This window comes from Prionailurus viverrinus, chromosome E3 (genome assembly GCF_022837055.1).
Source record: "Prionailurus viverrinus isolate Anna chromosome E3, UM_Priviv_1.0, whole genome shotgun sequence".
Taxonomy (NCBI): domain Eukaryota; kingdom Metazoa; phylum Chordata; class Mammalia; order Carnivora; family Felidae; genus Prionailurus; species Prionailurus viverrinus.
In genome coordinates, this window is record NC_062576.1 from 27,381,263 (window position 1) to 27,405,387 (window position 24,125).

General features: G+C 42.5%; 2 protein-coding genes across 3 annotated transcripts; both read left to right on the forward strand.

Moving 5' to 3' along the window:
* Positions 1-23: 23 nt before the first annotated feature.
* Positions 24-22,773, forward strand: RPS15A (ribosomal protein S15a). 2 transcript variants are annotated; one of them, XM_047838349.1, is made up of 6 exons: positions 24-29; positions 13,680-13,688; positions 17,676-17,813; positions 18,406-18,485; positions 21,402-21,487; positions 22,636-22,773. In XM_047838349.1, exons 3-6 carry the CDS (start codon positions 17,681-17,683, stop codon positions 22,727-22,729), a joined length of 393 nt encoding a protein of 130 aa, XP_047694305.1. In that variant the 5' UTR covers positions 24-29; positions 13,680-13,688; positions 17,676-17,680; the 3' UTR covers positions 22,730-22,773. The 2 variants fall into 2 exon arrangements, with proteins under 2 accessions (XP_047694305.1, XP_047694304.1); XM_047838348.1 differs by lacking the exons at positions 24-29; positions 13,680-13,688 and adding an exon at positions 16,574-16,651.
* ARL6IP1 (ADP ribosylation factor like GTPase 6 interacting protein 1) lies at positions 2,274-11,133 on the forward strand. The gene is made up of 6 exons (XM_047838347.1): positions 2,274-2,442; positions 4,628-4,761; positions 5,474-5,593; positions 8,159-8,276; positions 8,905-8,989; positions 9,384-11,133. The coding sequence occupies exons 1-6, from the start codon at positions 2,407-2,409 to the stop codon at positions 9,500-9,502; spliced, it is 612 nt and encodes a 203-aa protein (XP_047694303.1). The 5' UTR covers positions 2,274-2,406; the 3' UTR covers positions 9,503-11,133.
* Positions 22,774-24,125: the final 1,352 nt, after the last annotated feature.

A 24,125-nucleotide genomic window follows, 5' to 3' on the forward strand; every position in this document is an offset into this window, starting at 1 on the left:
TTTTTGTTTTTTTAAGATTTTGTTTTTAAGTAATCTCTATACCCAGCGTGGGGCTTGAATTTAACCCTGAGGTCAAGAGTCACATTCTCTACCTGAGCCAGGTGGGTGGACCTCAAAGTAATTTTTTAATCGTCAAAGTCTATTTTTGAGCAGCAGCTAAAATTTTACTTCTGTGGGTAAGTTCTAGTATCAAGGTATAATTTAATCAGCTTGTCAGTATTTAAAAACAAAACTGTAGCACATTTTTAATATGTATATTCCCTGGGGTATGAAAGCTCATAGAATGAAAATGTCTGGCTTGTTTTAATATCTGGAAATGAGATTGCATTTTGTTCTTGCCAGTTCATTTTAAGAGGATTTATGTGAACCGTGTCATCATTGGGCACATCCTATTTTTGTTGTATAAAAGATCACATCCTATTTTTGTTGTATAAAAACAAAGAGCAAAAGAAAGCCCTTGAGGGTGTTTTTTAATGATTAGACCAATTGGAAGTTTACAGAAAGACCTTACAGCAGGGCTTCTGTGCTGTGAAGTTGCCAATAGGTCTGGGACCTCATTCCTTGAGTAACAAAAGTAACTGGGGACTGGGGCAACCTGTGCTGTTGGAGTTGCTTCCGTTTTTTTCACCTACCTCAATTTCGCAAGCTGGTGTTGAAGTTGTACATAGGGAACTTGGCTGAATCAGACGCATTTTGTAGCAGAGGCTGATTTCCCAGAGTAGAAATGTCATTTTTAAAGCATAATAATTCTGTGGCTTCTCCTTTGGATGCGGATGTTACCGTGTCTAGATCAAGATTTTTGCATGCAGTGCTAAATATGTTCACTAATTATGTGGCTGCTGATAGGGACCTTTTAATGTCCTTTTGAAGAGGTAGGCAAGGGCCTGCTCCTCAAACTTAATAGCTTAAAATCTCCCCAAATGGGATCTCTATCAGCCAGCTTCATCTTACCCACAAAACTGATCCCCACTCCAACATTCCGCAAAGTGGCACTTATATTTAAGAGTCCCCCTTCCTTTGTAAAGGGTTACTTCCCCCCAAGTATTTATACCTCATCCAGATGCTTCTCCCCCCACCTCTCCCGCCCCAAAGATTTGTGGTAATTCACACCCTTCCATGAAATTCACAATGCTCCTTTCCCCACTGGCTTGTTCTCTCACATCTCTTTATGCCTTCCCTGAACTCTTAGGAACCTGGTAGTTATTTAAGTAATACTTTTAAAATAAATTTAAACTTGTGGCATAATACAGGTGATTATAAAAGGATAAAAGGTTGTAAGTTAGAAGCCACGGTAAAGTTTCCTGAAACCTATCTGACCAGGTCCACATCTGGCATGGTTTTGTTCCTATTAATAAAAAATCAAGCACTTAATGCATTTTGCAATCCTGCAGAGAAAAGAGGTGGAAGTTATTCATCTAGTAAGTAGTGTATCTATCTAGTAGTTCATCTAGTTCTTAAATTGCTTATGAATTCCACTGCTTAGCAGAGGTTTTATTTAACATCTTTCCTTTGCATGACCCTTGATGGAGGAGTTGTTCCTGGTTCCCTAAGTAACTGAAACGCCCTGCCCCACAAACGATTTTCCTGAAGACCCAGTAAGCCAACTTCGTAACTTGGTGCATTTTTCACAAGTTTGAGAACTAAACCCAGAATCCGCCCCCTCCCCTCGTCCTTCCTCCATCAAGCTACAGGCCTTACTCTTAACTGATGGGAAAAACTGCTACAAATTTACATAAACAGCTCTTTTACTTGTGCTCAAAATCTCCTGGGGCGGGCACGAGTCTCCGAGACTCAGGCGCCTGGGTAGGGCGGCCAAAGCAGGGATTAGAAGACAGGGCCGTGCAGGGCCACAGCGAGGGCGACGGGCACCGGGCCTCGAAATCACAGCGAGGTTAGTGTCACGCGCCCGCCTCCGCCCCCCGCCTGATAATGCAAGTCCAACTTCTCCAAGGACTAAAATTCCAGCAAGGCCCCTTAGCTGCTTTGAACTCCAGTAGGAGGGGGTCCGAGAGCGACCACGGCGGCCACACCCGCTCCGTCCGCTGACAGACCGAGTAGGAGGATGCGGCAGTTCAACCGCTACCCAAAGGCCTGGGCGGGGCGTCATGCGGCTCCTGGGCGCTGGTTGGTCATTCCTTGTCCCCGCCCCCTCGGCCCTGCGCCGCCTCGGTGTCCTTTGACCTCGATTTCAAGCCATGCGCTGAGCAGCGGTTGGTCCGGCTACCCTTAAACTTGAGTTGAATCCACCCAATGAGGAGCGGGCCTTGCGGGGACTGTCGGGAAAGGCGGCTGGCCTATATAAGTGGCCTGCGGGGCGTACCCTCGCGTTGGGGTCGCCGTGCAGGGCTCTGCGGAAGACTCGTTGGGAGAGTGGGCTGTGTTCGCTAAGGCAGCGCCTCAGGGACGATGGCGGAGGGAGACAATCGCAGCACCAACCTGCTGGTGAGTCGAGGGGGAGCCGAGTAGGGCCTCCGGACATCGGTTGGCTTCGCCAGGCGGTGCTGCGGCCTCGTTCCTATGCCCTGTAGCGGGCCCCGCCCTCCTCTCCCGGTTCCCGGGCGCAGAAGACGACGCCTGCCCCTTGGGCCTCTTAGGTAGCTCCAGCGTGGCGGTCGCTAGATGTATCGACCCCTAACATCCCGGGGAGGGTACGCGACGGGGGGAGGAGGGCGCGTGATCAGGCACCGCGAGTGATCACCGCGAATAGGGGATGAAGAGGAAGTGGGAGTAGGAGGGCTTTGATAAGCCTGGGGTGCAGCCTGGGACAGAGGGCCGCGAGTGGCCTGTCGAGCGCTTCTCAGTCCCAGGTCCCCAGTCGTATCTGGGTTTCGTTCTTTTCAACGCCCCCCACCCCTCCAATACTTGGGCAGGGGTGGAGGGTCAAGGGGCTGCTGGCGAGAATTTATTAGAGCTGGCACCGCTTAAACCGCAAGGAGGCTCTGAGCTCACCGCGGGGAACCGGGACTAGGAGACCAGCAAGGTGGATAGTGGGAGGACCTGGCTTTCGTCTGGAGTTTGTAAAGGGGGGGGGGGGGGGGGTGTGTCACAGGACGACCTTAGAATAAGCAGGGGTCCGAAGGAACTGCATTGACGTTATCACAGGCGGACAGAGTCGACCTCACTACAAATTTCACGGCATGATCTGGCAAAAACAAACAAACAAAACACGGGAGAAATCCTTGCTTTGTCTCCGTTGCTTTTCCCCAAGGAAAGACCGGACACACACCACAACCACAATGAATAGAGGAACCAAAGAATTTAGTGTTTGACGATTGATTTTTCCAAGAGCCCAGATGCTAACTAATTAAATGACTTTGCAGAGCAGTTTTGATTGTGCACGATTTTCATCTTGCGTTGGTTTTTAGAAATGCATGACCTACTCCTTTAAACGCACACACTTCTCAATAGTTGGCATAGTTAGCCCCAGCCAGGTTCCATTTAAGAGGATTGATGGAAGCACAAAGAAATTGCCCAGATTCACACAGCTTACTGAAACGACAGATCCTGCTTGACCTGGAGCTTAACTGTTCTTTCCAGCAGAGCAGCGTAACTTGAGAACAAGGCCTTTGCCTTTTCATTTCCTCAATTCAGATCTCTTAACCTCTGCGTATCTGATAGTGTAACAATACCATCCTTTTAGCTTGTTGGGAGGATGAATTAAAGCATAAGTATATAAAATACTTCGAGTTTGTGGCACATAGTAATCCCGTGTTTAACTGTGTTAAGCAGGATATACAGAGTCAGAAATGTGAAAGTCACCTAAGTGATGAGTGTGGCACAGATAGCATGTTTATTATGATTAGGCTGCATTTGCATCTTTCCCTGTGATAACATTTATAAGAACATGTGGGTTTCTTGTTTCATTTATTTTTCCTGTACCAAAACCAGTTTAAGGGCTTTTTACCACATTAGCTTATCCTAAAAGCCTACTTCGCAGAGAAATTTGAAGTCTCACCAGATGTCCTGGTAAGTGTAAGAAGCACTCCGTGTATTGAGATATATTGAGCTTAAGATGCCTCATGTAATTTGGTGAAAGTAGTTTGACTTAATTGTGCAAATGATGCCAGCATCGAAATGATTCCATTACACAAAGCTATTTTAAAAATTGAATGCTGTTCAGGGAGAGGCTTTCCTAATGGCTTTAGAAGTAGGGGTATAAATCAGTGAAATGACAAAACAACAGATCTGTTCTAACCACCCGAAAAATGAGTGAACTTAGTGTGATTTAATTTTATATTTTGAGGGCTGCCACTCAAAGTCCATGACTTTGAGAAAGCTAGTTACCATTCTGAGCCCACTTTCTTTAGTTGTTAAATGGGTCTAATTATCCCCACCTTGAGGGGCTTTATAGGAATTATGTCACATTCTTTGTGAAAAGAGGAGCCCAGTGCTTGGACTTGGAAGTTGACCACTGAACGATAGGTGGGGTTTGTTTGTTTTTTTACTCGTAATTAATTTCTGTCTTTGGTACCAAAATGGCAGAGTGTTTTAGAAACTGATTTAAGATAATGATTTGGTTAAGAGCTGTTTTACATTCTTGGTGCCTTAAAATAATTTACCTCTGTAGGAAGCACAGAGATGCCGAGAGCAGTAAAATGATCACTTTACACGTTGATCTTCTCTGCAGGCCGCAGAGACTGCAAGTCTGGAAGAGCAGCTTCAAGGATGGGGAGAGGTGATGCTGATGGCTGATAAAGTCCTCAGATGGGAAAGAGCCTGGTTTCCACCTGCCATCATGGGTGTGGTTTCTTTGGTGTTTCTGTAAGTGAGCTCTTAAATTAATATGGATTGTACTTGTTATTAATAAGGGCTCAGGTAATACCCGGCCTCCATTTTTGAAAGTGCCTTAAGTCTTTTGTATTGTGTAATCTGTAAAGAATGCCTTTTCTTAAATTTTTTTTTTTTTCAACGTTTATTTATTTTTGGGACAGAGAGAGACAGAGCATGAACGGAGGAGGGGCAGAGAGAGAGGGAGACACAGAATCGGAAACAGGCTCCAGGCTCCCAGCCATCAGCCCAGAGCCTGACGCGGGGCTCGAACTCGCGGACCGCGAGATCGTGACCTGGCTGAAGTCGGAGGCTTAACCGACTGCGCCACCCAGGCGCCCCAAGAATGCCTTTTCTTAAAGCACTTCTTCTAGTTTTCAGAATTTATAGTACTTATGTAAGCTCGGTCACCTAATGCAGTTGAAAAAAATCAGTGGCGCTCACCCTTTTTGGTCTTAGGATCCTTTACACTCCTAAAAGGTATTGAGGGCCCCAGGGAGCTTTTGTCTCTTGATATTCACATTAACCATTGCAGCTATGATGTCATGTATTCTGAAGCTTCTCGGAAAACCACTTGTGAGAAACTTAGAAGGAAAAGGGCAGATAACATCTTTAAGACTCAGAGGATTAAATGAATAAATGTCTTCAACTAGGAATAATAATGACTGTGTTTTTCTAACCTTCATTATTATTATTTTTTAAACAGGACTATCTACTATCTAGATCCATCTGTTCTGTCTGGTGTTTCCTGTTTTGTTATGTTTTTGTGCTTGGCTGACTACCTTGTTCCCATTCTGGCTCCTAGAATTTTTGGCTCCAATAAATGGTAGGTGGCGTAATGACTTGGCAGTCTAATTTCTGTGAAGTTACTGAACCTGGTGGCTGTGATTACTATGCAGCGAGAATTGTCTAATCATCAGATACCTAGAGGTTAGGATTGTTGATTTTACGTGAAGAATTTCTTAGGTGATGCATATAAATCATGAATTTTCAGTATTTACAGTTCCATAGTTCCTTTATGGGCTAGCATTTATTTTGGCTTTTTTTTTCTTTATAGACCTTTTATTAAAGTGATATTTTTTGAGGTAATGTTTTATCAAATACTGCAGAACTCATAATGAACTTTCTGTAGAAATTGTTTACATTTTACATTCATTTTCTTTGATATTTAAGATAGTATATTTCTCAAGCTATTTTTGAAAGTACGGAAATAGTAACATAGATTTTTTTTGTCCATTTATGTAATGAATGTCTGCTGTTAGGCACTGTTCTACGTTTATTTATTTTTGGGACAGAGAGAGACAGAGCATGAACGGGGGAGGGGCAGAGAGAGAGGGAGACACAGAATCGGAAACAGGCTCCAGGCTCTGAGCCATCAGCCCAGAGCCTGACGCGGGGCTCGAACTCCCGGACCGCGAGATCGTGACCTGGCTGAAGTCGGACGCTTAACCGACTGCGCCACCCAGGCGCCCCTTTTTTTTTTTTTTTTAATTTTTTTTTTTCAACGTGTTAGGCACTGTTCTAAGTGCTGTGAAATATTTTGACTTTTAAGATTGATCTTGTGTTTAAGGTTGATACTGAGGCAGTGTAGTGGTAGTTAGCTAAATGCATAGCAAGTGCTTCAGAACAGATTCATTCAAATATTCTAACTTCCTTCTGATCCAAAAAATAACAAAACTAGATGGAGTAGATTTTTTGTTTGTTTTTTTGGTCCTAGTTGCTGTTCTTCCTTGGTTGTTTATTTTAATTTGATTAGTAGTCTACATGTGCCTTTAGTTTTTTGTTCAATTATAATAACAAAGTATAATACCAAATTATTTTATAATTTTATAAATTATATAATTTTTATATATAAATATAAATTAAAAATATTTTTTATAATTATATAATTTATAAATTATAATTCTGTAAAATTAAGACTTTTTAAATTAATATGCCTTATGGATCTTTAAGAATAAATTTGGACATTTTAGGGGGATATGCTTAAGTTATGGGATAATTAAGCATGTTTATTTAAAGATGTTTCCCCTATAGCAGAATGGATTAGTGGTAGAAAATGTCCTTTGAATTGTTTTTCACATGTAACAATGCATTGCTGCTGTGTTTTGGGCAAGTTTGTAACCATGTAATGTAACAACTTAACAAAGGACATCATCCTCTGACCTTGAGTTTATTAGTCAGATGACATTCTAATCTGCTAATTCATAACTCTGGGAGAAAATTTTTCAGAAGTAAACAGTGAACGTTTCATGGTAATCAGTATATGGCTCAGTCCACAACAATTTTATTTTTTGATCTTAATGGAGAAGGAAGAACACTGTTTCATAGCCACAATTCAGCCTTGACCATGGGCAGCATGTAAGGTCCAGCTGCTGACAAGGAGTCTCAGGGCTCATCAGGAGCCCTTCTGCTGTATCTGTCACTGCAGTTTTACAGGGACAAGAACTAGAGGAGAGAAAGGTACATATCTGCCCAGTGAGGGTCTACAGCAGCCATCATATCTGTGTAGCAAAGACAATACAAGGGCGAACTTTTTTTTTTTTTTTTTTTTTAATCATAATTCAAAAAAACAAAAAAGGGCTTTCTTGGAGGATCTTTTTGTATTTTTACTCTATTTTATTTCTATTTTCCCTCCCTGGGACTAAATTTATAAAGAATTTGGATTTGAGCTGTTGGTTGCTACCTTGGCATCAAGTGGGCATGAAGCCCAGTATTATGCTTGGAATGTAGTTGTTATCATCCTACTGGAATGCTCAGATACAGCTGTTGGGTAGAAACTTAACGTCCTCCTCAAAACAGTGAGACCCTGATGGGCTACAACCCAGGATTTATTGGAATCTGAAAAATAATACAGGAATAGAGAAATTAGTTTATACTGATTATAACATGGCCCGTAGTAGCCTTGAGTCTTTTGTTACTATAATTAAACGTGGCTTTAGAACCAGGGATTACCATGGCTTTGTGCATACACGTGTCTTTTTTTTTTTTTTTTTAACATTTATTTATTTTCGAGAAAGAGAGAGGCCATGAGCAGGGGAGGAGCAGAGATAGAGAGGGAGACAGAGAATCTGAAGTAGGCTCTAGGCTCCAAGCTGTCAGCACAGAGCCCGACGCGGGGCTCGAACTCACAAACTGGGAGATCATGAGCTGAAGTCAGAGGCTCAACTGACTGAGCCACCCAGGCGCCCCTACACGTGCCTTTATGTAAAAACTCATTCCTGTGCTATACAAGGGGTCTTAATAGTACAGAAACTTTTTCACGTTCATAAGAGAATGGTGAATTGTTTTTTATTTAGACTTTCTTTAGGGGATAGCTTTTTAAATTTGAGAGGATGATATTTCTGTTTACTATAAAGATTTGCTTATAGTGAAGGGGAAAATTTTTTTGTAGGACCACTGAGCAACAGCAAAGATTCCATGAAATTTGTAGCAATCTAGTAAAAACTCGACGCAGAGCTGTGGGCTGGTGGAAACGCCTCTTTACACTAAAGGAAGAAAAGCCTAAAATGGTACTTTTTTTGTTTTGACTTATTTAAGTAGAGCAAAATTTTAAGATCGAGTCCATTTTTATTCATTGTAGCCTAATGATGGCCTTTTTGTTTTAATAGTTGTAGTTTGATATTTATTATTCGTTGGTTTGACTCCTCCAACTACATTTGTAAATGTTTATCTGTATGAATTAGATTGAATTATTGGAAGTTAAAATTGTATTTTGCATTTAACTTTGTACTCTAGCAGAGCAAAATGTTTCTTCTATGCTTACTAATATAAAAGTAAAAGACAAATACTTAAAAAGCATTTATTCTCTTACCTCTTAGCTTCACATGAGGTTACTATGTGAATTATTAATTGTAAAAGTATAATTGATTTTAAACTAATTTATATATAGAATGACAGTAATTCTAGAAGGGAATGTGTATAAATTCTATAAAGTAGACCTAATGGAATTTCCTATGGGTTTTTATGTAATACATAAAACCTAATATGTAAGATATATATAATCCTTAGATACGAAGTCTTTTAAGAAAAGTTGTAACAAGTACTGGATTATTTTCTAACCTTTGAAACAGGGTCCTACAGTTAGGCTTCTGGGTCTGTTTCTAGGGGTTGATAACTTCTTGTTGTTTTCATTGTTAGTACTTCATGACCATGATCGTTTCTCTTGCTGCGGTTGCGTGGGTGGGACAGCAAGTCCACAACCTGCTGCTCACCTACCTGATAGGTAAGTCTCTGAGGAGGGGCTGTAGACATATTCTGGCAGTAGAGGTCTGAGTGGGACTTTGTAAAGTAGTATCTGTGTGCTTGTCGAGTTGGAAGGTACAGATGGAGGAACTGCCAATCTAGAAAGAGAATTAAAACCTACAGCCTTGCTTTCTGGGAGTTTGTGGTCTTCGAGTAAGTTAAGACATACTAACCAAGGTAGAAAGTGGTGTGGAAGAGGTAAAAATAAGCAGTGTTCATTATCTGAGGTAGGGGGGTGTGACAGAAGTTTCAGGGGATCAATACCAGTGAAAGTAATGGAGTGTCTGATAGTCTGGGAGACTAACTTCTATAAAATATAATCACCTGTAGGAAGTTAATTAATGCCTCCTTAATTCTGTTTGTTTATTTTTAAGTGACTTTCTTACTGTTGCTTCCTGGGTTGAACCAGCACGGAATCATTTTGAAGTACATTGGAATGGCCAAAAGGGAGATAAATAAGCTTCTCAAACAAAAAGAAAAGAAAAATGAATAATGCGTCTGCTTTACTGAGTGTAATGAATGGCATACACCTTGTCCTTGGGAACAGTTTCTCTTAATGCTGTCTGGATTCTGAAATGTTACAGAAGTAGCTCCTTGCTCTCCCTCTTTCTGCCCTTAGTAGAAATTCAGCCTTGCCAAGTAAGGCTTTATGCATAGTGTCTTCATGTGAAGTGTAGCTGAATGCATTCTCATCACTTGGCCTTATGTGGACAGTTCATTCGTGAGTACGACTTGTTTTGATTTTTCTCACCCAGGTTCATTGAATTCTTACTTTTAGGCAACTTCCTTTAAAAATACGTAGTGGTGAACTTCACCTTTTAGTATACTTAACTGTGACGTTGGATAATTGTTCCTGTTGATCTTCGCTTTAGCTAGATACAAGGTAGTGGTCTGTGGCTACAGGAAGCTGGTTCTACTGTCTGCTTCCACAGTCTGCTTAAACTGTCTGGCTCCATGAATACAGAGACCAAGTTTCCCGCTTCTGATGAAGAGACCAATTAAGATTCATTCCTCACACTGTTTCTGTACTGTGGGAGAAGATCCTTCTGGAATCAAATGAAACCAATTCCATGCCCTAGTATCTGTTGGTTTCTGCCTTGTGCAAAACTTAGCAATTTGTAAGAAACACTGATCCTTCTTCCCAAATGGGGAGTATGACAGGCTTAGAGCTCTTCTCTCCTTGCTCTGAGACTTCGAGTTAGTAGATCCTTAAAGGCTTTTTAACAGCAGGCTTCTAAAAGTTTGTGTTAAGTATTTTTAGCATATTTTTAATTTCAGATTTTCCAGCTGACTGAACCTAAGTATATAATAGGTTAAGACTCAGGTCTATGACCTTCACTCCAACACCAGCCAATAAAGGACAGAAGTCTTCCTATATGTAGTCAAGATTTCATTTCAGTAGAAAATAAATCTTATCCCTACTAATTTTTCAAGACCAGACTAAGCCTTTTAAAGGTAAGCCTCAAGATTCTCATTTGAAGGTAATTGTGGGCTGCTTTGGTCCCCTTAGATTGGGCATACGAGGTGGTGACTATGCTGGCATCTGACTTTTTCCCTAGTTATTTCTGTGAAGAATGCAGGGGCTGTCGGGGAGAGCAGACTTTTGGCGACGATAGGTGGCCTCTGGTCTACAGAGATTTTGTAACTCCTTGGAAAGTGTAGAATCATCCTCCCTCTCGGTAGCTAGAAATTTAGAATAGTTGAAAACTGTAGGAATTGAAACTCTGAGGGCTGAAAATGTGACATTTGGGAACAGTTCTTAAACTCTGATTAAGTAGCTGTAATATAGTTTTGTGAATTTATTGCACTGATGCTGTAAAACCTGGACCTTGTGGTATATCTGTCCCTAAATAAGTGTTGTTTTCTCCCCTTCAATATTACTGTAAACAATGGCAACCATTGTAGCATAATGTTTGATTTTTTTTTTTTTTTTAATGTTCATATGAAACCTACAAACTACCTTAATTTTTACATGTGTTTTCCATTGTAGATAAGCCTGTCTTGCTGTCTGGATTTTTTTGTGTATATGTGTTCTACCAATTAACTACTTTTGCAGTTTTAATCTTGTATTATTTCTTCTACTTGGTTTTGTGTAAAAGGGGAACAATAAAGCTGGAATCCCTCCTTGTGTCTTGCTTTCTTTATACCTTAGCCATTAAGGTGTTGACAGGATGTGTGAATCCAGTTACTGAACTACCCTGAGTGATCATTACATGCCTACTCTTGAAGAACAAAATGAAACAAAAGGTGTAAATTAATTGATTCAGCAAACTTGAGGCACCGTGCTAGATGGAAAAGGAGATACAACGGAAAGCCGTGGCCAAAGATGAAGTATGAGAGGGCCATGCTGGAAGAACAGGCAGGGAGCAGTGCAGGCTGGAGAGAAAGTGCCTGTTATGGTTACTTCTGCAGGACCCAGCTCAGAGTTGCATGACGTACTCGCTTATTGGTGGATGACTTCTGTCTGTACTTTGAACTCTAATCATGAAAAGTTTTACTGGCACCTGGGTGGCTCGCTCAGTTAAGCATCTGACTCTTGATTTTGGCTGAGGTCATGATCTCGTGGTTGTAAGATCGAGTCCTGCTCCGTTCTGAGTGTGGAGCCTGCTTAGGATTTGCTCTCTCTCCTGCTTCTGCGCCTTCCCCTTCCCTGCGCTGGCTTTCTCTCTCTCTCAAAATATAGTAAAAAAAAAAAAAAAAAAAAAAATTTTTTTTAATTGAGGAAGGAGTGCCTGCCTGGCTCAGTCAGTACAGCATGCAACTCTTGATCTTGGGGTTGTGAGTTTGAGCCCATTGGGCATAGAGTTTACTTAAAAGGATTAAATTGTTTGATCAGTGGGCCTCATTGTCTATACTTAGTGGGTCTTAGGAACAGATTCAATATCAAATTCTGAGCCCTCTAACCATTGCTCCCCACCCCCCACCAAAAAGTTTGGCTCCTTCTTAGAGCCTTCTGTGGGTTTGGTGATCTCCAGAAAAGGAAAATCTTAGTCATGGTAGGTCTGCCCATGGTCACCTGAGTTTTGAAATGCTGGTGTTCTTCCATCCAGCTGTGATTCATTCTCAGGCCAGCTTGGCTACCCCTGGCCCGGCTCGGGCTCCAGCAAAAGTCCTTTTTTGATGCCGGCCTTGACACCATCTCCAGTGGAGTTCCCATCATCCTGGAGTTCACAGGACACCGGAGGCTGTTTGGAGTTGGTCGGGTGAAGAAGAGTTAAGGGGTGTGCCTGGCTGGCTCAGTTGGTAGAGCATGTGACTTGACCTCAGGGTTGTGAGTTCAAGCCCCACATTGGGCATGGTGCCTGTCTAAAAAAAGGCACTTTTAAGTGCCCTGTTTACAGGACAAAAGGGGATTTGTGAGTGTTGAGGAGAGTTGATTTTTACCAGTATTTTATCTTCCACATGTTGACTTTTTTTTTTTCAAAAAGTTGGCCACTTAACCGACTGAGCCACCCAGGCGCCCCCACGTGTTAACATTTTAACAACTCAGATCACGATCCTCTTCAAAGACCTCTCAGCAAGCAGGTTCCAGTTTGCCTACAGCATATATGACAAGCTTGTGAGGCAATTTACACATGGCCCTCGTCCTGTTGCCATATGCCTCCAACTTATTTCTCAGTTTCAGCCCAGGCATTCTGAGGTTTCTATCTGTCTTTATATGATTCCATTACTTCCTAGTTCTTGGAGCTGTTATAAGCCTAGAATATCTTGCCCCACAGGTCTTCAAGTTTTGAGATCAGGTAGACCTAGGCTGAAACCACATCAAGTAATTTAATAGCTTAGACAAGTAACCACTTTTTTGTTTTGGCATTTATCGGTTGGTGGATTGATTTGTTTGTGCAAGTGGGGGTGAGGGGGAGAACGGAGCAGAGGGAGAGACAGAGAATCTCAAGCAGGCTCCACCCTCAGCAGGGAGCCCAATGCAGGGCTCAATCCCACAACCCTGGGAGCATGACCTGAGCCAAAATCAAGAGTTCTGCTCAACCAACTGAGCCACCCAGGCGCCCTGCTTTGATTTTTTAAATTAAGTCAATTTGGGGACGCCTGGGTAGCTCAGTCTGTTAAGCGTCCGACTGTTGATTTCGGCCCAGGTCGTGATCTCACTGATTGTGAGTTGGAGCCCCACATCAGGCTCTGTGCTGACAGTGCAGAGCCTGCTTCGGATGCTCGCTCTCTCCCTCCCTCTCTGCCCTTCCTCTGCTCTCTCTCTCTCTTTCAAAATAAATAAATAAATAAAAACGTTATTAAAAAAATAAAGTCAATTTCAGATTGAATTTCATTTTCTCATTTGTGAAATGAGGGTAAAAGTACAGATCTCATAGGGGCATTATACAACCGCATTTGTTTTGAGGATTCCATGAGTTAATTTACTGGAAGCACACAGTGGTCGTCACGAATTGGTAGTGTTGGTACCCTTCATGACACAGGTCAAATGGCACCTCTGTGAAATCTTCAACTTCCCAGGCCACCTCTGCATTCCCACAGCACTTCATCCGCATCCATTAAAGCACACTGCTCACTATTGTTACTTAGAGGTTTGTTTTCCCTGCTGGGATCTGAACCTCTTAAGGTCAGAAACGTATTTTCGTCCTCTCTCCATCTCATACAAGTCCTGGCACGCAGAAGACACTCATTAGATGTTTGCTGAATGAATGAGTGAAATGTATTAGGAGATAGTGGTGGTACTATTTTTCTGTTTATGGGAAGGTTCTTGAAGGAAAGTGTTTTGTTTTTTTTTTTTTTTAACGTTTATTCATTTTTGAGAGACAGAGAGCAAGCGGGAAGGAGCAGAGAGAGCAGGAGACACAGAATCCGAAGCAGGCTCTGGGGCTCAAACTCAGATTGTGAGATCATGACCTGAGCTGAAGTTGGACACCCAACCGACTGAGCCACCTAGGCGCCCCGAAAGTGGGTTTCTTAACTCCCCACTGTTGTTAATGCCTCAATTAAGGTGAACTGCACATTTTTAGTAAACAAGACATGTAAGTGTACAGAGAACCAGTTCATCAAAGTAATTTTCATTAAGGGAAACCAGGGTGGTTCAGTCGGTTAAGCGTTCAACTCTTGATTTTAGCTCAGGTCGTGATCTCACGGTTGGTGGGTTGGGGGGGGGGGGCATCAGGGTGATTCTCCCTCTCTCTGCCACTCCCACAGAGAGAGCACACTCTCTCTCAAACTAAAACAAAACAAAACAAAACAACAGCTAATGGTCCTTTTGTAATGTAAATTATACCCAGAGAATTCTGTATCCTGGAGCTGTGCAAACTGAGACTTTTGCTTTCCTCAAGGTTCACTTAGGTCATGTCTACAGCCAGCAGGGGGCTCAAACTCCCAACCCTGAGATCAAGAGTCACATGCTCTACTGGCTGAGCCAGCCAGGAGCCCCTCAAGGTTCACTTAGGATTTGAGAAGAATTAGGAGCAAGGTGGGCTGAGAGACTACTGTTGATTGAGCGCTCACTCTGTCAGGTTTTGTGTTTATTCTTCTTACTGAAGTGTAGTTGATACACAATGTTGTTAGTTTGAGGTGTACAACATAGTGAACTGAAAATTCTGTACATGATGCAATGCTCACTACAGTAAGTATAGTTACCATCTGTCACCACGTGACATTCCTATAGTGTGTTAATCTCTTTTATATGGATTATTTCATCTATCCTCATAGCAACTTCAAGTGATTAGGAGCATCATTCCCATTTTACACATGGGCAGACTGATTTATTCACCAAATATGTATCAAGAGCCTACTGTGTGCCAGATAATTTTTCTAGGAGCTGTGAGTACAGCAGCGAACACAACTGACCAAATCCCTCCTTTCTTGGAACTTAATGGAGATAGTTAAATACACTTCCAATATTCCAATTGCAATGGAGAAAATTTTAAGCCAGGCAATGGAGTTAGGAGGAACGGGGAGAAGGCTCCATGAGTGCGTGTGTGTGTGTGTGTGTGTGTGTGTGAATAGAGTCTGGGAAAGCCAGCAAGCCAGCTTCCTGGCAAACTGGAAAAATGTTCAAGTTAGAGGGAAAGGCAAATGCAAAGGCCCTGAGGTGGAGTATGCTTGCGGTGTTTCTTTGAAGAAACAAGCTAGGGAAGAATGGTGGGGAATGAGGTCTGTTGTGCCAGGGCCAGAAGGCAGGTGTGCACATCACAGAGGACCTTGTAAGCTTTTGTAAGGAATTTGCATTTTGCTGAGGGTGACGGGAGCCAGTGTGTGATCTGATTTAGGTTTTAAAGAGGTCATTCTGGCTACCTGTGGGAAAAACAGGGGTGAGTAAAAGGGAGGTCAAGGGTGAAAGCAGCGACCTAAGGAGGCTATTGCAAATACGTGGGACTGGGACTTATACACTGAGTGGGGCACCTGGGGGGCTCATTCTCCATTAAGCGGCTTGCTTCCGCCTAGGTCATGATCTCCCCATTCCCCAGTTCGAGCCCCACATCGGGCTCTGTGCTGACGGCTCCGAGCCTCGAGTCGCCTTCGGATTCTAATCTCCCTCTCTCTCTGCCCCTCCGCCACTAGTGCTCTGTTTCTCTCTCTCAAAAATAAATAAACATTAAAAAAAAATACATTGAGCATTTACTACATGCCAGACACTGTGCAAGCCCTTTGCCCCATTATCTCATCCGACCTTTGCAATAACTTTCTAGAGTTAGGTATTATCCCTCCCCGCCCCGCCACCTATTTAGGGAAGGTTCAGAGAAAATACGAAGACTTATCAAAACTAGTTCTTGTTGGGTGCAGAACTGTTGATAAAAACTACTGGTTCAGAATCCTGAGTACTTTTTTTTTTTTTTTTTGAAACGTTTGTGGCTTTCATCCAAACTGTGTATCCTGGAAGTTTTAGAAAGAAACGTTTGGAGCTCCAGTAAATAATTTCTAAGAATTAGGGAGCACTAACTTAAAAATATATTTTTGACTTTTAAAAAGTAATCTAGGGGCACCTGGATGGCTCAGTCGGTTGAGTGCCTGACTTCGGCTCAGGTCATGACCTCACGGTTTGTGGGTTCGGGCCTCGCGTCGGGCTCTGTGCTGAGAGCTCAGAGCCTGGAACCTGCTTCGGATTCTGTGTCTCCCTCTCTCTATGCCCCTCCCCCACTCTTACTCTGTCTCTCTGTCTCTGTCTCTGTCTCTCTCGAAAATAAATAAATGTTAAAAAATTTTTCCAAAAAAAAAAGGAAAAATAATCTATACACAGGTGTGGAAAAACAAACCACAATTGTATATAGAGAAAAGCAAGTCTTTCATCCCAGTTCCTCAGGCCCTCGTCAGAGGCAATTATCGATTTGCGTGGCTCCTTTCAGAGATACTGTAAATACACAAATGTAAAAATCTATTCTAAATGGTGAACAGTTATTACAACAAAAATTAGCAAATACCTCAGCCATTTTCATTTCAGTTTTTTACAGAGTAAGGGCGAGAAAGGTGTCAACCTCGATCCTTCCCACCCCGGCCTCACCTGGAGAGGTCGATTCCATCGATTCTCTGCTTCTCACCCCTGAAGAGGCTCCGCCCCTTCACCCGCCTTCTTCCAGCAGGCAATACTTTTTTTTTGGCCCTCCTTTAAAAGTCTCGCGATAGGTCGCCCGCTTCCCATAACTCCGTGCGCTCGCCCCTCCCGTCCTCTTTCCGCCATCTTTCCGCGCCGGTGAGTACTTCTCTCTGAAAGATCTAACATCATCCGTTGGCTATCTCTGTCATCCTGCAGTCTGAGCCTCAACTTCGGTGTTCTCTGATGGTGCCAGGGCCTTCTTGGGCGGAGGATGCTGCGCTTGCGAGGGTTTGGGCAGGAGTAGAGGAGAGTCATGCCCGTCCGCTCCACGCTCTGCATTTTGGGGATCCCGGTTTGAGAAACGCAGGCCGCAGCTCTGGCGGGAACGGAGCAATCGGCCGACGGGAGAGGCGGTAGACCCAGCGTGGTCGGCGGCTCCAGGACCTCCCTTAGTGGCTGGGGTAGCGCCTTGGCTCCGGGCGGCGGGAAGCATCGGGGACGGTGGCCGACGTGGGCCGAGCTGGCGTCCCATTCCTTCAGCCGCGCTGTAAGCTTAGGAGGGTGAGGCCACTCAGCAGGGAAAAATTGCCTTCTGCCTGAGCTGGCAGTTTGCTGGGAGCTAGCCTAGATCTTCTGGGCTCCGGTATTTCACTTGATACTTTGTGGAACTTGAGGAAGCAGGTTGGATTCCTACTGTTGGAGCTTGAAGCATGCTTTGGGCTCCATCCTCAGTTTTCACATTAGAGTATCGGGCAGTTCGTACACGTTAGGATAGAGTCGTGTCCGGTGCACGTAAAAAGTTCTACTTGTCACTGTGGTACGATTGCTGCCGGGGCACAACTTTGGGTGGCACACGTACCGACGTTTTTAGTTAGTGTTAGTGAAAGCTAAGTATCTTTTGGACAAGGCTGACATCGAATTTGTTGGTTAAAGGGCAGTGTTAATAGTCCAATTGCTGTTGGATTTCAAAAGTTTGGAAAACCTGCCTGGTGATTCGCAGGTCCCGTTCTCAATAGCTGAGCGACCGTAGCTGATACTGCGCGGGGGAACCTGTCTGCTTAGAGATAGGACAGTTTAATGATAGAGGCAGAAGGAAAAGGATGTGTTTGCAGTGGAATAATTGGGAGCCTTTTGATGTTGAGAATGCCGGTAAAACCCCTGTTTTTCCTTCCCTGAACAGCCATAATGGTGCGCATGAATGTCCTGGCAGATGCTCTCAAGAGCATTAACAATGCTGAAAAGAGAGGCAAACGCCAGGTGCTTATTAGGCCATGCTCCAAAGTCATCGTGCGATTTCTGACTGTGATGATGAAGCATGGTAAGTGTGTTTTAGGTTTTCATGTAAGGATACTGAAGGAATCTGTTCAGTAGACATTAGTTGTGCAGGACAGGACTGGGAAGATGGGGGAGCTAGGTGTAGGTTATACTTGGAAACTCATGCAATGCAGTGGGGCTGTGGAAGGGGTAGTTGGGACAGATAAGCTATTCAGGAAGCGCTGAGTAAGTTAGGACTGTTGAAAAGAGGAGGAAGTTTGTGACTGTTGCTCTGTTAGTAGTTTGGGAGCTAAAATGGCCTTTCTTGTGTAATAGCTGCTGCTGCAACTGGTCGTTCAGCGTATCCTGAGCTCTTCCAAGAGTTTTGGGATGGAAAGGAAAATTGTTGCGGGTCTTTCTTGGGCACAGAGTAGCTTAATGGGAGGCAAGGGGAAGATAATCCCCGTTAGAATTGCAGGGTGGGTTGTTTTGGGGGTGTTGGCGGCCGGAAAAGTTTTGATTCAGAGCAACGGTCTTTTCCTAAACCATGTAAACAAGCAGTCACTTGAGGTGATGTGAGAGGAAAGTAGGCAAACAGTGGGAATCCTAGAGCATAAGCATTTAGGTCTGTTAAGTTGATAACTTCTTTTCTGTAGGTTACATTGGCGAATTTGAAATCATCGATGATCACAGAGCTGGGAAAATTGTTGTGAACCTCACAGGCAGGTTAAACAAGGTAAGAGTTGATTATCTTCCACATAGAAGAACTTTAAGAATTTCCAAACATGGTGTTAAACATGTTGTAATTGGCCTTATAAAACTGAATTAGTGGTGTGCTTGTTCCACGTAGTTAGGTTAAAAAAATTAAGAATTGATTGAAATCATTAATTTTTATGTCACATTTTGATTGATTTTTTTTTTCTCTAGGTTGTATTTGCTCTAGAATTGTTAGTTGACCTAATGTTTGTGGAGTATGGGGGCTGTCTGAAGGGAGATGCCACAGGGTGGGGGTGCATTGAACTCCTGATGGTACTGGTGTTTCAATATCGGATGGTACGCGCTGCCCACCCAGTGGCTTGAACTTGTGCCGAAGGAAGGTCTAATCCTATCTGTAAATAACTTTGTTCTTCGTCTCTCTTGGTGATAATGTTGTGTTTTTTGAACAGGATTGGGTTCTCTAACAATATTAATAACTACATTTTTACTGGCGTGGGCTGTATGGGTGTCTGAGTTTTGTGCTCCATTTCATTTTGCGTTGTCAGCATAACCTGTTGGATATATTTGATCTGATGTGGCTTAACTTATTGCATGTGTTAAGGGGCAGTTATCTTTAACAAGTTAGGGTCCCTGAATTGCTACCCTACTTTTTGTGTTCAGGTTTCTAGCTTTCAGATTTGCAAGGAGCTTGACATCCTGTGGTCCAACACAGATGAGGGGAAAACAGGTCGAGAAATGAGTCGTTAGTGGCAGGGGCCAAATTGATTGGTAAGGTTATTCCCTGGTCCAACAATTTGTTTTATAAAGTTGCTTCCTTGTCTAGTGAACTTGCTTCATGTGTGGATACCTACCTAATGTTGGATGAAAACTACTGAATGTGAAGCCTTCATGAGAGATTAGAAGAGTTTTCAAGTTAATTTTGAGACTGTTCTAGTTGTTAGCCAATAGACTCCAGCCAAAATAGAATTTGGATTCACTACTCATTGTCACTCAGACCCTCACAAAGTGTTTTTGAAGTAGAAGAGGGTGTGTTTTCCTACTCTTAGGAATTAGGAAGCTGACTTAGGCCCAAGGTACCCTCATCTCGCACTGCCCAACAGTGGCAGAGCTGGCTCCAGAATGTAGTTGACAGTGCATTATAAAACTGTCCCACAGAATGACTTGAAGTTTAAAGAACAAAGACAAAAACCTCTTAGAAGTGCTGTGCACCCAATTCCTCTCGAATATTCACTATACATAAAACTTGATAAGTTTGAACAGTATTTCCCAAGTGGAACTCCTTTGTGGCATTCTTGTTCTGTGGTAGCTTGAAAAATGGTGGCAGTTGAGCTTTCTGACCTTAGCTTTCTAACCTTGGTGGGGCAAAACAAACATCAGTTTTCAGTTTTTCTCAACTTCAGTTTTCCTCCCTTGTAGGACACCGTTGCCTCAGTTTCCTTCATGCAAGAGATGGATGTACCCTTACTGTGGAAGTTTAATGGGGCTGGGAAGTAAGGTAGTGTTTAGAAACTAGATTGAAATTCCAGTTTTGGTCACATCCTAAGATCTGTCTGGTTTAGGAGAAGTTTAATTCTTTTAGCCGAAAGAGATTTTGCTGCTGGAATAAATAGAAGCCTGGGTGTGGTCGAGTGGAGGCCTCACAAGTCTACCGATACAGCTTGCTTGGAGGAAGAACTGTTTTGCCCTTTTCCTGTGTCTGTATTCCTATTATCCATTGTGGGGTTGCTCTTGACAGTTGACACCGTAGCTGACAAGATCTTGATGAAAAGAAAAACCTGAGTGGGTCTCCTGGCTTAGGGCATTTGGGCCTCAGAGGCCCATTTTCAGTTTCTTTGGGTTCAGATCTGCTTGTGGAAGTGTAACTGTTGTAAAAATTTGAGTAAGTTCTAACCTCATAGTGTCCTTTAGCTTCCTGTTAGGCATTTTGGAGTTGCAGGACTCCTGTGTGGGATGTGCACACAGCTCTCTTAGCCCTCTGGAGTTCTACTTGAATGGTACTAATCCTGAGTGTTCTCACATGATCATCTCTGGTGTATAAATATCAGGAACCTTTCTGCATTGATATTTACAAGTGTTAGTGATTTGTAGGGTAGAGATGTGAGGGGGGCATATGTAGCTCTAATCAAGGAGATTTTTGATCCCCTCATGTTTTACTTTCCAAACCCAGTTGATCTAGTCAGGGATCTTGAATGAGCCTACAGTAAGCACAAACAGTCTGCTAGTGGATGTTTGAACTTTTCTTGTGTTTTAGGATTTGCATGTAATTGAACGATTAAATGTTTAGTGCTGTTGGCGAGCTCTCACGCCGGAAGGTGATTGTTGCTGTGTCCCAGTAGCAAACAGGGCAGGTAACTGTAAGGAACAAACGTCAGTTTTTCTTTCTGTTCTTTCTGGCTTCCACCCATTTTGCTAGATTAGTTGATTGTAAATGTATCCTGGTAGTTCATTGATGTGGAACAGCAGTTCTTAGATTTCAGTTTTGTGTCTGAAATTTTTTTAAGTTCTAATATTTTGCACTTTTAGCGCATAGGTGAAGAATTGGTGACCCTACATCTTCATTTCAGCCTTACTATGTGAAAAAAAATTTTTTTGAGTACAATTTTGTCTAAGTCTTAGTCTCTTATCTCTTTAAAATCTGGTTATTTGTTTTGGGACAACCTGCCAATAGGGATGTACGCAGTTGACCTGATCTTGCCATATATTGCCTTGTGTTCTGCCTCTTCTGTTTACTTTTTAAATAACTTTTTCCAGGCATAGTTGTAATTCAGTGTATTTTTGAAATGACGTGGATGTTAAAGATTGCACAGAATAGTTACCCAATAAATGCTGAGTTGGTTGGTTTATATGACTATTTAGATACAAATTCCATTTGTGTTAATAATTTTTTTCTGGTATTGGTGAGATGTGAACGGTGTTTTCTGTTATGCTTTTACAGTGTGGAGTGATCAGCCCCAGGTTTGATGTACAACTCAAAGATCTAGAAAAATGGCAGAATAATCTGCTCCCATCCCGCCAGTTTGGGTGAGTTGACTTTCCTCATATGAAAGAAATTAATGCTAAGGATTGCTGTGGTGCACTTGGACCACTAGAGTGGAGGTTTTTTTGTTTTTGTTAGAGTAGTAATTGTCTCCATCCCCAGTCGTCCCGACTCAAGGATTAGCTCTCTTGCGTTGCCATATTTCATGTGCTAAGTGACAGTGTGTTCCCTTTGATATCTGCTCTTTTGACTCCATACATATAGTTCATTTATATTATGTTCACTGTGATCTTGTTCTATGGCTAGAATCACTTCTGAACCCTAGGCCTCTGGGGAAACTCAGTTTCTTCATCCTTTTAAAGAGAAGGAGTTCAAATCCTTGCTTTCCTGCTTTAAAGCTGTGAGGCCTTGCATAACTCCTAGCCTTGGTTTTGTCATCTGTAAAAATGATAATTGTTCTCTTCATTTACATTATCAACTGATTTGATTCTGGCAAAATACTTCCAGGCTCTGACATGATCCTGTAAGCGCTTAGCTGTTTGTGGTTAAGAATGTAAGCACCCCCAGTCATATGTTTGGTGATGTGGTTGGATTTGTTCCCACTTCATGGTTACTGTTTTCCATGTATAGTGTCATGAATTATTTCTGATTATAATTATGGTGCTAATTTTAATGCCTCACAGTTTACTTTGATTCCCATAGTAACCCTTGAGGTAGCCAGGCCAAGTAGGATTTCCATTGTCCAGATGACTGTCTCTACAATAGGTTGCCTGTGATCATATAGTAAGTGGCAGAAACAGCTCAGTCAAGTTTATGTCAATGCTTTATTGCTTTAAACTGTCTCCTTCCCTGATAACAGAAAGTGACAGTTTGAAATTAAGGGAGTTCAGTTTTTGTTTGCAGTTAGGTTTAATAGCATTGTGTCTTGGTGTTAGCTGAGGGCAAGGCTGTAGGAGTGTGTTGTGTAGCTAAGGTTTTTGGATTTGGGTCTTTGGTTCCAGGACCCATGCTTGCACTTGCTGGCCCAAATAGGCAGCCTTAGTCTCTGCACCCTATTAAGGGAAGGCGTCTTAAGCACTGATGAATGTTGGTCTTTTTCTGTACCACAAAGCGGCTCTATGTTGAACTATTTTAGGAAAAACTCACCAACATGTTTTTTTGTTTTTTGTTTTTTTTTTTTAACTTTCCATAGTTTCATTGTACTGACAACCTCAGCTGGCATCATGGACCATGAAGAAGCAAGACGAAAACACACAGGAGGGAAAATCCTGGGATTCTTTTTCTAGGGATGTAATACGTTCATACAAATAAAATGCCTCACTGGACTCTAGTGCTTCCCTCGGTCGTTTTGAACTTTACAGCAGAGTAGCAAGAGCGTCACTGTGCAGCCTTTGTTAATTGGGGAATGCTGTTTCCCTGAAGTGCATAAGAAAGTCTTGCCTTGTGATAACTCACACCATCATGCTCATGGCTCGTCAGAGGAGGTTGTATCTAGCCCTGGATCGCTGAATCTGGGTTGGGGTCCAGGTGGTGAAGCTTTCCCTTTCTGGAGTCTTATGTTAACCCTCGAAGGAGTGATGCCTTTCCTGATGTTAGCTTGACAACACACATTTCATGCACTGTTCTTAACTGTCCTAAAAATATGAGATGGCTACAATTAACTGTAAGTGCCTATGAGGAAGCAGGCAGGAAGCAGACCACAAGAGCCCACAGCTCACTAAGATTTATCTCCGAGTAAATTTGGATGGCATGTCAGTAACATATTAGCAGTATGTGTTTGTAAAATGTCAGAAAAACGAAACCTTTTAAAAACTAGTTTTATGGTAAACCTGTCACAGATGTATTCCTGGAATTGAGAAAAATTAGTTTGCTGGACCATGTCACATGGGGAATGCTTATAAATAGCTCAACCATCAAAGAGTGTAGGGTGGCTTCTGTGAAGTACACCAGGGCTCCACTCCCCATTTCTAAGCAGTGCTGTCCAGTAACGTAACAAAAGCCACATATGTAATTTAACCTTGCAGTAGCTATATTAAGACAAGTGAAGAGAAACTGAATTTTTTTAATAACCTGTATGTTCAAACTTAAAATTTTAACATGCAATTGATATGAAATGGAGTTTTACTCTTTGTAATAAGTCTTTGAAATTATGTATACTGTACATTTATTTACACTCACAGCACATTTTAATTGGGACCAGCCCCTTAACATAGCCACATGTGACTGGTGTTCCCTGTTGGACAGCACAGGCTAGATCTTGATTCTTGGAAGTTCTGTGGGTCTGGCTAAGGAGAAAGGAAGCTTGGAAGAGAGCCCAGATGGATCACTGTGCACCTGGCTAGCTGCATTTGCCAGGCAGGGGAGTAGAATGAATGGGGCAGATCACAGCCTCAAGAATTAATTGTCTTCTAGTCCTGTGAGCCAAAGTTGAAAAAAAGTCTGATTGCCAGCCTGATTTCAAGAAGTCTACTAGGTCCGGTAGGATGTAGGGTGCTAAGAGCTTGTTGGAAGGGTGTGGGTTTGGGTTTGATTTTTTTTTTTTTTTTTTTTTTTCCTTTTCAGAAAAGGGTGCTTTTTCACTGTTTGATTGTTTTAGTAACTCCTGTAAGACTACTTTCTGACTTCCTGGTAGGTCAAGCAGTTTTCAACACTCAAGTAGTAGGGATGTTCACTTATCACTCC

Excerpts from the sequence above, each read along its gene's own strand:
- ARL6IP1 (XM_047838347.1), top strand. The coding sequence starts at position 2,407 with ATGGCGGAGGGAGACAATCGCAGCACCAACCTGCTG. Across the intron at positions 2,443-4,627 it reads ATCGCAGCACCAACCTGCTG|GCCGCAGAGACTGCAAGTCT; the intron begins GTGAGTCGAGGG and ends TCTTCTCTGCAG. Across the intron at positions 4,762-5,473 it reads GTGGTTTCTTTGGTGTTTCT|GACTATCTACTATCTAGATC; the intron begins GTAAGTGAGCTC and ends TTTTTTAAACAG.
- RPS15A (XM_047838349.1), top strand. The coding sequence starts at position 17,681 with ATGGTGCGCATGAATGTCCTGGCAGATGCTCTCAAGAGCATTAACAAT. Across the intron at positions 17,814-18,405 it reads GACTGTGATGATGAAGCATG|GTTACATTGGCGAATTTGAA; the intron begins GTAAGTGTGTTT and ends TCTTTTCTGTAG. Across the intron at positions 21,488-22,635 it reads CTCCCATCCCGCCAGTTTGG|TTTCATTGTACTGACAACCT; the intron begins GTGAGTTGACTT and ends AACTTTCCATAG.